The sequence below is a fragment of the Periplaneta americana genome, chromosome 12 (assembly GCF_040183065.1).
Source record: "Periplaneta americana isolate PAMFEO1 chromosome 12, P.americana_PAMFEO1_priV1, whole genome shotgun sequence".
Lineage (NCBI taxonomy): Eukaryota > Metazoa > Arthropoda > Insecta > Blattodea > Blattidae > Periplaneta > Periplaneta americana.
This window is the reverse complement of record NC_091128.1, coordinates 56,633,443-56,647,395: the sequence shown is the minus strand read 5'-3', so window position 1 is coordinate 56,647,395 and position 13,953 is coordinate 56,633,443. Positions and strand designations below refer to the sequence as shown.

At 32.5% G+C, this 13,953-nt stretch overlaps 1 protein-coding gene across 7 annotated transcripts in view; it reads right to left on the bottom strand.

The window, feature by feature from the left end:
- Positions 1-471: 471 nt before the first annotated feature.
- The window catches only part of gw (trinucleotide repeat containing adaptor protein gawky), a 233,528-nt gene continuing 220,046 nt past the window's right edge, over positions 472-13,953 (bottom strand). For all 7 annotated transcript variants that reach the window (XM_069841376.1, XM_069841377.1, XM_069841378.1 and 4 more), the window contains one exon: positions 472-13,950. In XM_069841376.1, coding sequence (XP_069697477.1) covers positions 13,579-13,950 — 372 coding nt within the window. In that variant the 3' untranslated portion in view covers positions 472-13,578. The remainder of the gene's footprint in view (positions 13,951-13,953) is intronic.

Below are 13,953 nucleotides of genomic sequence, written 5' to 3'. Positions count from 1 at the left end.
ATGCCATTTCATGCTTCAAAGAAGTCAGAAAAAAAATTTTAAAAACAATAATGTGACTTTTAGAGCAGCTGAGAAACTCAGAAGGGTAGACTGCAAAACAGATGATGATTCAAGGAAACTGCAAACTAGTCGGAGCAAATAAAAAAAGCTGAAAAAGTAGCCTTACTAAGTGGTAAAAGAGATGTACTTAGGTTAGGACTATATTTATTTGTGAATAAACAATTACGAAAAAAAATTATTTGATTCCATTAATTTGCACGTCAACTATTATTCTGTCATATTGTATTCCAAACTTATGCATTTAATGATTTAAGATTCATTAATTCCATGACGATGATGACTTCCACATAATTCGGCTTTTCCTTGTAATCCTGAAACTTTTAAGGTTGAATAATCGCAATTCGGTTGCAAAAACAACTCCAACATTTTAACCAGCAGTTGTAAGGTGTCAAAGAAAATTAACTTCACACAGACACTGAGGACAACCTTTATTGAATGTATACTGGTCTTTTACATTAAGGATGGTATAAATAAATGGTTTAAAAGCACTTTCTAATCGACCATAATATATGTAATATACAATAATAGTGAAAACAAGATTATTTTAAGACAAAAAATCGTTTAAAAGGTATTTTCATTCTTAATATTGGGGAAAAAAAAAAAAAACATTTTATCACCATTATCATTTTGGCTTACCAACCCTGGTCCCCTAAACTCTTATTCGAACACCCAAAATAAACTCCATTTTTATTTTATTTCCTTGATGGAAGTTACAGCTATGATTCAGAATATACAGTAACAAATACTATTGCCAACATCATCGTAACTTGTCTTCCTCTACTTGTTCCTGCAGCAGATAGGAATAGCTCCGTAAACAAAGCGACAAAACACAACCACAATTGTAATAATTCTCTTTTTATACAGAATACTGACTTATTACTAGTCTGCCTGTTCACGAAGGACCATAAAAAAATCTTCAACTGTTTTCATGAAGCCACTTCATCACCATCACTGCCCTATATCACCTCACTCTTCAGTACAACCCAAAATGCTCCAACAAACCAACATACTAGTTCAACAAACGGTATCAAGTTCCAAATTATTTCCTTTCCTGGGGTGGGGGAGGGGGTTTCTTCGGGTAGAATTATTTTGTCTTATATTTTGTATAGGCACAACAACCATCCCAACATCTGTCCCTGTGAAAAGGCAAAACTTTTGACTTTTAATCATAGTACTGAGAAGGGGACAAAATTCCAGGGAATTGTTGCCGCTGCAGCATTTTATTCTGATACCCAAGAAGTATACCAGTTAAGTACAGTTATTTTAATTTAAATACATTTGAATTAGGAGCAAATGAAGTGTGGCAAGCAACCTTCTTTTCGATATTAAAAATAAACATAATTCTGTAAATAGAGTATCTTACATAACTTCCATATAAGATTTTACATGTATGAAAAATTGAGTATTAACACAGATAAGCTAGTCTTACCATCAAAACGCCATTTGTTGCACAAAAATTAACTTTTCACAAATATAACTTACTAACCAGTAATTTTATGACTAGTTCCATTACTTCACAATACATTAATAACATTTAGAAATAGATCAGGTGTAGACTCTATATGCCTTTGGCAATGAAGCGTATTAAAAACACTTTCAACTGACCACAACAGATGACAGCTTATATGTAAATCAGTTAGGGAAGTGTACACCTAGCCTTCAATCTGCAATTCAACTGGATGAAGTTCAATAGTAATAGGTCTATCACTGTAATAATAACAAATTACTGTTTGTACTAATATGAATTGCATTTCATGGAAAGTCACTTGCCAACCCACAGCAGTTAATTTTTTTAAACACTGCTACCATATAATGATTAACTTCAATTTCCTGACTACATCACCAATTATTGCACATTTTATAAGAATTAATATATCCTTGCATAAACATGTAAAATACAACATGTGCTATCTCCCAAATCGGGAAAATATTATTTTGTAACCTAATACAAAACAAAGTGTTTAAAATTGTAATAAATTTAGTTTGCTTTCTCTGACTGATTATAACAGTGAGTTTAAAAAGCATTTCCTTGAAACAAAACTGTAGCTTAATGGCAGAGAATTAGAATTTGTATAAACTTTCATTCTTAACCACCTGTTTTGTAACAATTTTAAATTGCATATCATCAAAGTTCATCATCATGGTAACAGGCACATGTCAAGTTTCGGAATATTCGCACACTCCTTTCAAAAACAGCTCATTCAATTGTATCTTATGAATCAGATCTGTTTGCATTTCAGAGAATAATGACAAGCCAAGTATTGCAAAAGCATGGTTCTGTAGTGAAGGGCGGAACAATGATATTGTCACCTCGTGAGCAAACATAACATGACACACAAACTACAGTGCACATATTCTGAAACTGGAACATGTCATTCATTCATATGATGCTACATACAGTAATATATTTATACAGTAAAAATAATTAATTTCATGGTGCACATAAATTGTATACTATATTTCACAAATAAAATTAAGTACTTGCTGTATAGTATCTGTATCTTCCATTTTATAATTGCATCGATACAATAAATTATAATTACAAAAGCAACAATTCCTTGGTTATTTGTCGTAAGAGTTTCTATCAAAACAATAGCTTTTGCTTAAATATCCAAAGTGGTAAAACTATGTTCCAGCTTTAACCTCAAATCAAGGTTTACAATTCCGCTGCAATATGTGCCAACTCTTTTGACATAAGAAACTGGAAAGATAAGCACTACAGTTAGGCCTTGTCGAGTTGTGTATTTCGCATATGGTATTTCAACTTCATAATATTAATAATACTAATAATAATAATAATAACAATGATAATATTATTATTAGTACTACTACTATTATTGCTACTACTTTTGACTGGAAAATCTTGTGGTCATGTTAACTTGTCATTACAACAATCATGAGATTACATAATTATTACAATTATTCTTCATATAAATTGTGGAACACAGAGTGGATTCAGAAATGTGTGATGTTTATTGTTTTTTTAATTTGTTCAAAACATTGTACCTCTATAACCAGTCTCTATAGGACATTACATACAGTATATTATATCATTCTACATGGTCTGCAATATATATATATATATTTATTTATTTATTTATACTTATTAAATATTTATTTTCTCCCCCCAATTTAAACAATAAGCCCACAATTACACGTTATTTTATGCAATACAACCATTAAAAAAAAATAATTTTCATTGTCAGATTCAATGCTTCGGGTATTACACACACACACATCCAGAAAAAAAATGTAAGATTTTCCCCTCAAATAGATCACATGAAAGCTTTATTTTGCCCTGAGCAACATGTTGACTCTTAAAGGGAATTGAACTTTTCACATTTTAAATAAATAAAATGTAAATGAATGAGAGAAGCTAAATGAAATTTGATCCATAACCAACCCAAATGTAATGAAAAACCGACTGACGTCTGGATTTTTCATGACCAGCAAACATTTTAATCGGAACTAACACCCCATTTGTTAATATTCAACAAAGATCTCAGTGAAGTGGAGTCTTGCATGGTTGATTTGTTTTACCTTATATATTAATAATTACTATTACTACTTTAAAACACAACAGAAATATCTATAATTTATATACATATATCATAATACACCATACTTATCAAGAAGCTGACAGATTTAGTTTCAGTCATTATTACTACACTGGATACAAATACATAATATTAAGCAACAGTAGGGAAATACCATATCAAGGATTATCAGCAGAGAGTTTCAGAATTATTACACAAGGTTATGATGCCCTCTATTGCCCCTACAACCGCAAATGCTGGCTGTCAATTATTATCACCCAGACAACTTTATATTTTGAACACAGTCTGAACCATGAGCAAATACTTAGAATACCTCAACATAATGTGGGAGGAGAGATGTTTAAAATCCATGCTACGTATTGGATATTTTTCCCTGCAACAGTTGTCGTGCAACCAAAATCTTATTGCATCACTTGTTTATAGAGTAGGTATATAAATTTTGAATCACAGCATACAGATTTCACTAGAAATAGTTGCATTAACAGGATATGACAAATTACATGAAACAGCCATTCCACGATTTCTAGATTGCACGACCACCATCACCCTGTAATGACCAATAAATTGTGGAATCTGTTCATGTATTTGGAAATATTTATATAGTGACATGGAAAGAAGTTGTCAATAGTTCAGTCTGCTATTGTATTTTTTATTATTATTTCATTAAGACAAAACTAAATCCAATACTGATTACATGTCCATATGAAATACTAAAGGTAAGTCAGATAAGTGGAATTGGATTGAATATATAAAAATTGTAGTTTATTTTATATCCAAATACAAATAAAATAATAATGGAATAATACAGTAATACGATTGTCAAGAGATGTTAAATTTGCGTAGCTCCAAAAAGAAAAAAAAATATATGTATATACATGCATATATATTAAATCGGTAAAATCACTCCCAGTCACATCCCTGGGAGAGTGCAACACACAATATATATTTTAAAAATTAAAACATTTTAAATACAACATGTTATGTGACTTAACTACAAAATTAAGAGAGTTTGGCACTTGGAAATGCATGCAAAGTGCATTTCAGAAGTTCTGGCCATCAGAATTGTGACCAGGTGATGATCATAGAGGAAAGTTTGATTTCTGAGATTCCTAGAATTTTTCAACTAAATGCCCAATACACGAGGATTTTAATCTTCATAATAAAATCAGCCACACTACACAACAAAGAAACCAAAGAAAAAATAATTACGAAAACCAATATCAGGGTTAATATCTAAACAATGGGATAACAACATTAAAAACCCACACTGAAAAATGAGACAGTATTTTTAAATGAGGAACTTACCCATGATACTATATAGTTGTTGTTAATAATAATAATAATAATAATAATAATAATAATAATAATAATAATAATAATAAAGAAACAATTAATCCACAGCACCAATAGCTTACAACCTGTTCTAACCTACAAAGCGCTTTAATAGGTAATATTGTATTCTATATATTACATGGAAGTGCTGTACACACTCCCGTTTGATTGCAGCCTCTTTCAAAAACGTGCAAAACAAATGTATTTGAGATTGTCCTAAATACTGATTTCTACAAGTTAAATGATGAAGTGCAGAAAAAAAAAGGAGGCTTACCTTGCAATGCCCACTTTGCATGGCAAGTCCCCCTTTCCCAATATCAATGCACATGTACCTGATCTTGTTCTGCTTATGATTCCTTATTCAAGTGGATCCAGATCAAAGGAGGCACCGCAATTCTCGACCGACAGTTATGGTAACACATCAAGCAATCTCGTTTAAGTTACTGCTAAAGGAAGATGCAATGTTCAACAAAGACTCCAATATGACATGGTCTATGCTTACAACTGAATAATCAGCAAGCTGTATTTCAGAATTAATTGGAAGACAATATCTACAGTAAAATCTTATGTCCTCTGTTTGAGCAATAGAAGATAGTGCACTCCCACCACTTCATTTTATACATACAAAATTCTGACTATTGTATAAATTTATTCCATAAGAGAATGCATATTGTCCACACAGAATCTGTCAGAGTAGTTCTACACAAAAATATTTTTGCAAATTAAAATTAAATGTTGTTGTTGTTGTTGTTGAACTTCAATTTCAAATTATTCCACACATCAAAATGGAAGATAATTTTTTTTTTTAAACCGTTGATGTGTTGCCATAACAGTAGTTCCATTCTTTTACTGATGTGGTTTTAATTAAGAAAGTCTTTAAGGCCTAATGCAATAAAAATAATTCACTTTGGTAATAAAAAATTGAGTGACATACATCCACAAAAAAAAAAAAAAATTAAATTCTACTTAAAGAGGAATTAAATAATTCTTATCAGAAGTGAACACGTAGCAATACTATGAAGGAACACACAACAAACAGTGCAATCAGCATGTATTGCAACTTGAGGCTGCCAAATTTCTAATAAAAAGAATCTTTTGTACTCGGCAGGCAGGAAAGCTGTGGTGAGGTCTTCAAAATAATAATGATAATGACAATAATAACAATGATGATGATAATAATAATAATAAAATGGATGCAATGTTCAGACATTAAACTGGGATTTCATTTACATCAAAGTAGTCATTTACTTAAAAGAGAATGATTATTATAATTATTTCTCAGGTACTATACCTATCACCCATTTGAACAAAGCCCATATGATTTTTGTTCCTATCCCATATTAAACCTTAATGTCGTCCAAACAATTGGTGCAATGGAATATCACATGGGAAGGTCTTAACATCAAAATGTCCTACCAATAAGCACCATATAATAAAGGGATTTTTATTTTTACAAAACTCTACATGATATTTTTTGTTGCTTACGTTTGTTTCTTATAAAATACAGTCATCATTCTACTGATGGGGGCTGTCATGAGGAACCATGACGGTATGTTTGATAAATGCTTATTTAGAGGTGTAACATGGCTAGATAACGTTCCAATGCATTTCACTTAAGTCTAACAAATCTATTTGTAATGCTACCACTAGGAAAGAAAACTTCACAACCAATGTATCTTTTATTATGAATGTTTATTAAATCTGCAGTATTTGTGGAATTCAGGGAAGATATTATAGATTTAAATGAAATGCATCACAGCTCAAAATCACATAATACAAAGTTACAAGGCATTAATGTATATTCTTCTTTATGTACAGTGCTAACATTACAATGACATTTCGTCAATTCCCTACAGTAGCAAGTCTGGCACATAACATTACGTCGTAATATGTTAAGATGAATTCTTCCTACCTTGTACTTTTTGTAATATGACCTTTCACTTATCCGATGGTGTTTTAGATTAGTATCCTGGTAGTTCTTATTTAGTTTTGTGACATTTGAACACATTTTTATGAATTGAAATACACAATTATCTTCAGCATTTTGGAGTTGCAGGTATCAAGCTCCAACATTCCATCACATATTTAAGCGTAAAAAACACGAGATATTATGCACATCTTCCAGGGAAGCAAGTGTGCATTAGATCTGGTTGTCTCCACCCGAACATAATCTCACTACCAGACTTGGCTAGAGAGCCACTAGAATACTTCTTGTCTTGGCGATTTGGTGTGATATGTTAAATTGCAAGTCTTTTCCCTGATGGTTAGCTTCTCTCCCTGTCTGATGTGACAGAATCCCAAAGGGAGTTTTTTTTTCTTTTTCTTTTTTTTTTCTTTTTTCTTTTTTTTTTATTATTTTTCTTTTTTTATTTTTTGGCAATTTTATAGCAAAAACCAATGGTTTCCACTTCAATCATGTCAGAATTCGGTAACACAATTTTCACTACCAAGTAGTGATTAGTAAAGATACTGATAAACTTACAGTGGCAGCAGAAAACACTCAGTTTTACTTACAACGAATTTAACATACATGCAGGCAAATTAACAGCAAGAGTGACATGTAATACACAATTACACGAATCTGAACTAAAATTGCTTTTCTGTTCCAAAATTGAGGCACATCACTGACAATGTATCCAACTGGCCCTGACTAGCACAATCGAAAGGCTGTTGCAGTTTTCCCTGAGGTCTCAAATGAACCACATTTTTCTACTTTATTTTATATTAACCAATTGAAACAGCTCTGTTATATGGAAAGCTGGACGATGGATATGGTTGGGAAGGAAAGTAATCTCTAACCCACCATTACTAATTTGTAAGGCCACACTGTAGCGTTGCAGAACATAGAAGAGACAGCTGTTACAATCGAGACCTCACCCAAAGGAATGTCACAGGGTTGTTCTGGACTTTGAGACATAATATGTTATGTTACTTCTATCCCCTCTTCCCCAAACCACCTTTCAATATCAACCATAAGGCACAATTCTGTTTTAACCATAGCGTAGAATACTTATCAATCCTTTCACCGATTCCTCATTCTTCATTTTCTTCCATGTCTTCACAAAGGAACAATTAATATCACTCAACACTTTTCAAACAGAAATTAATGCACAAAATATTGGGAATATATGCTGCAACACAATGTGGCTGACATAGGCAACAATTCACTGTTTGTAATTCTGGAGTTACTTCCAGATAAATACTGCCCAAGCAAAAGTTCCGCATCAACTACTGTCTCTAATCATGAAATTGAATGCACCAATATGAAGCTCGACTTCTTAAGAAGTTAAAAGCCCTATAATCTACATTGCAATAACTGGTGATACCTAAATATGAGTTTAGTCAATGAGCAATAAATTCACAGCTATTTTACTGTCCACAATTTCTACATAGGTCCACACCAAAAATATACTTAACTTAAAAATTAACAATACATATTTTCCTTCCTGGAATCAAGTGACTTCATTCGAAACTGGTAAGGGCACAAAATTGACAGTGAGGTAAACTATGAATGGAAGAGAGAGAAAATATAATAAATAGAATAATTACACAACATCATTCACTCTCATAAATTCACAGTGATATTTCCCCACACCAAGTCAGATAAAGCAATGGAACATATTTACAAGCACCTTCACCTGAGAATTTAACATTGGCAGTTAAAACAATTTACACATTAGAATGAAGCTAAGTTGTTGAGCTTCCTACTACAGCTTGGATACGTAATTGCACTAACCCTATTCTAAATTGAAACTGAAATCAAGAGAGATACATGCACTCTTACTTGCATACACAAAGGCACTTTTATTTTAGTAATGTCTGAACTGCCACTCCTTGTGCATATAAATTAATAAACGCACGTTTTGACTGGTGGAAAAAAAAAAATAAAATAAAGAGTAACTATGGTACAACAAACTAATTCGTGTTCTACTCACAACCCCTCTTGAAAAAAATGGGATGTTTCTTTTGTAACACATTTAAAATATGTTTTAAATAAAAAGAATTTTTTTTTAAACTGGAAGAAATTGTCATTCTTTTAATGTACATACTTGAAAGATTTTAAATATTTCAAGTCACATTAAATTTTGTTTCCTCTGGTTAAACATATCTTTGGTATCAACACAACATGAACTAAACTAACAACCTCCAGTCTTCTTGTTGATGCGTTGTGTTCATGCCACTACCAACTTAATACCCAAGCAAATTACCTTTCAAATTAACAGTACTGCCAATGATGTGCTGAAAGAGTTAATATTACAGCAACAAACAAGGGACCATACACGTATGTATTATATATGTTTTGAATTGCGCATGAACTAGTGTGGAAATAATACAAATATAATTCAACAATACTAGACCCAAAGTGGTAGTGGCTGTGATAAGTGACAGAACATTATTTTCATGTACTATCAACAGCTACAAACCTTATCAACATTTCATGTGCACGACCATTCATTTGCAGGACTTAAGTGACTGGTCGAACTTTCATCTCACTACTGCTACACAAAGTCAATTATTAAAGTGGTACGTATGATCCTACAAACACAACACATCTCATACTAATACAATTATATAGGTCTACATTTAACAGTGCTATTCACCATGATGCATTAAAAATATACTGTAACTAAAAAAGAAAAGTTATTTCATATAGCTCTATCTTATAATATAAAATCTGACAGAATATGTATACATCCTGACTTAGTTTTCACATTAAGTTTTTATGATAATCAAACCATGCAAGAATCCAACTTAAAAGCTTTAAACTGTCAAGTACATCATTACAATTATCCCAAACCACGATTAAAGAAAATGTGTTTAAGAGAATAAACAAACTAGGAAAAAAGTACAGAGTATGTATTTACAAAGTAATATACATACGCTATGTATGTGGAAATAATGCATCGAAGCAGATTTAATATGTTGATGTGCATTTTGGATTCTGTACTGCCCTAGACATGTTCCTCATTACGGAACATGCCAAGAGGAGACGCTCGTGCATTTATCCATAGTTTTGAGCTTTCGATATCAGCATTAGATTTGTGGAATTGTTACTAACAATAATATGAAACAACAGAAACTGTTACAAAAGTAGGAAACACGATTATGTAATGTAAAGAGAACTAAAGGAATTACGTACCTACCAACTCTGAGAAAAGGAAATTTCATTTTATCAGTCATGTTTGTTTATGCTACAGTTGCCAGCATGCTGACATTAAAAGAAAGATCGCGAGTACTTGCCATAAACATGGCTAATTTCACAGAACTATAGAGCAGTCAGTGGTAATAATTCTGTTTGACCAGAAATAATGCTAATAAATCAAAACAATTATAGACTTTGTAATGTATGGATGAGGGCACCCCTTCCTACAAAATACCACCAAAACAATTACCCACTATATCACAAAAACTATCTGTACAGTTAAGATTAACCTAATTTTAAAACCCATTAACCCAGCAATCCTTGAGAAATCAGCATTTTTTTTACACTTAACAGAGTAATGCACAATTTCATTTGGAAGGCTTTTTTTTAACACACCCACACACATATGCAAAAGCCAACATAGTAACTCTAATATAACATTTGTTTAAGTTATACTAATGTTTAATCTGGTTAAACTGGTAATTATAGTTAATAATATACATTATTTCTTTAAGATCACTGGAAGAAATATCATAAATCCCATTAAGGCTGGCCAATGCACGGGTATTCCTTGGCATCTAACAACCTTCAGCTTTCGGGATTTTCATTTTTAATCTAAAACTGTGGAGCAAAAATGATTTGGTCAATATAGCTTCCTCACACCCACATGTAGATTTGTTAGTAATGAATGCCTACCAACTATGCAAATAGAGAGTCCCAACTTTTTTATCTAACATTACAAATCATTTTGGCAGACTTAGTCGTTACTTTGTTCTAGAGACATCATCTCACTTAATTTTATTATGTCACAAGAATATTACTTCAACCTTTTTAAAAAAGTTATTACAATTTTGTCATTTAATTTAATTATTATCAATCATATTTAGACAATTGATATGGCTCATATTCAACTACAGTATTCTATATATATTTTTTTAAATATATTTTTGTATTACACATTCTCTCTTATTGATCATAAAAAAAGGTACCACATTTACCCTTTAATACACTTACAAACACAAGTGGCACTTTCATCATTTTCATCATAAAATACTGGAAAAGTAGGGAAAATACTAATGGATTAGAACTTGATGTAGCTGATTCTTCAAAAAGTTATTGATTTCTGTTACCATTTTAAATCATTTTCTGGGGTTCTTTTATCCCCAAATATTGTTCAACTTCACAAAGATATAATAAAGCTGAGCCACTATTTACTGAATATTTTCATATTAATTTTACAACCGTTATTTTTCAAAATAATGAACACTATTTAATTTTGTCCACACATAAAAAGACAGACATAAGACAGACTTTGATGAATAATTCATATTAATTGCATCACAAGACCGCAAATATATATATATATAATATGTTTGGTCACAGAGGTATTTTCCAAGAGACAAACTTCAATCGAAAAATGATATCTCATTACATTCACTCTAATTCATCTTGCACACTACAATTAAAAAGCAAAAAAGGCAAGGATGGACTGGATTTTTTAATATATCATTCAGGAAAAACCTTCTACTCTCTAAGCCAACTCGGTAAAACGTCACCATAACCCCGAGCAAAATGCGAGAGTGAGGTTTTTCTGTCGAGAGACAAAAAAAAAGTTATGACTTGAACACTTGTACTCTTTTTTTTTTTTCTTTAAAAAAACCTTATAAGTAATAGATATATATATATAGTAATATGTACGTGTTAATATATAGCTCTATATATTTATCTTCAAAAACAGCCAGGAAAGTTATGTACGTATCACTGATCCACTCTTCTTGCGTTAACCTTCCAATGTTCCTTGACTCCATTTCCATCCAAAACACACAAAACACAAGTTCATCTTAATAAACGCAGTTCACAAAAATTGACACGTTTGCACAGGTTCACTTATAGATAATTATATATCACATTTATTTAAGGATGCAGCAAACTCATTGATGTGTGTGTTGTGTATATGTAATCATGTGTTGGCTACATTATTTTAGGAGAATGCACTTTGTTGTATTTTTTATTTATTTTTTCACTTAGTCTAAATATTTTATTTAAAACCTTATAAACTATTGACTTAACTTACTCTTAAAACTAGATAAAACCTATTTTGTGTTCATTTCATCATTTGGTACAAGATTGGCTGAGAAGGAAAGGAAAGAACGTAACAGTTAAGCACAAAATGTACATCCCATTTACCATGATTCTAATACACATCATAATCATAATTAGACTTATATACTACATTGGCATTTTAAAAATCTTTCTTATTCTAGAATCATAAAGTGTTTGGAACCATATTTGTTACCAACCCTGCTTCAATATTAAGACTCGTCCCCCCTCCCCCCATACAATAGCAGGTTTGGTTGTTTATTGGTAAACACTCTGCACCATTTTCACTTTTATGAAGAGAGAGCTATTTTATACAGAAGAGAAAAATCTAAGTCTGTTGATATCATCTTTTAAAATAAAAACAAAGCCACTCGAAAGTCACAGCACAGTTGAAAATACAATATGTGTTATTCCTCTTCTATAGCGAAGTACTACTTGAGACTCCTTTTTGGCCGGCAGGGACGCAAGCTCTTGAGTTTCGATCATCTCCTCAATGATATCTCTATCTTTCTCTCTCCCCCTTCATCCTGTTGTTCATTATTGTTGATACTCGTGATGCATTACAATACGATGGAAGTGAGTTATAATGAAAATATCCTTTGATTTCTAAATTATTAAATACAAATTGAACACCTTACTTTTTTGGACATCAGATATTTTACATATCTACTTTATATTATATTGTGTTATTATTCAATACTCGGCGTGCAGTCTGATTTAGTTTTAAGAAATACTAAAAAATGCCTTGCTCTTCCCAAGTTACTTAATTATTAAATTACATAAAACAGGAAAAAGCAGCCATTTTTACATAGGAAGCTGAGATCACAGGTGTGGAGATACACCCTCTCGCACAAATGACGAGAGACTGTCAAATTTCCAAACGTTTGCTTTGGATTAATTTTACTTCAGATACAGTTCTTGGTTCGTAAGTCGTCTGATAGGTTTCATGATTTGCTATTTCAAAGTGTTTCTCTTGGAGTACTTCAAAAGCATAAATCAATCACTTGGTCACTCCATTCCGCTTCAGTTTTGAACATGAACATCATTTCGTAAAGCAAAACATGCCATCTCAGACTAACTTACTCACCATCTGCTATAATTATTATGTTCCATGATGGAAAAGGAACAACAGAACCTGGCAGTTGCAGCCTACCTTTGCAACTGCCATATTGCACTGGCTATGTGTGCTTACTTCACCTAACCCTACCTAATGCCTTTAAACATATATTTAGGTACTATTTACTGTAACGATGTTGAATAGTTTCGAGCTCCATAGTTTAAGTCCCCTGACACAATCACATACAATGAGTTTTGACTTAAAAAATGGCAACATTTTAGGTACTATGTATTATACTGGTGTTTTCGAAGTCTCCTACCTTAATCAGATTACATAGACTCACCCCCCAGAAGATCTCCTGGTAGGAAAGAGTTGAGTGAGGAAGGGGTAGCTCGGTGCTGGTCACCACTGGTGTCCAGAGGAGCAGCACCCCACAGTGAGCTGGCTGTTGGATTAGGGTTCCACAACTGACTGCCACCCGGAGCCCAAGTGTCAGATGGTGGAGCTCCCTTGGAAGCACCAGTAGGAGCTACAGAAGGAGTAGAGCTTCCACGCATCCAACCTCCTGCTGAGCCACTGGGAGGCTGTTGTTGGGCTCCATGACCCAAGTGTTGAAGGATCAGGTGCACATCAGAGTCGCCTGGAGACTCAGCAAAGATGGTTGTATTGCCCAGGACACAGTTGTTCAGTGCGCCTTGAGCCTA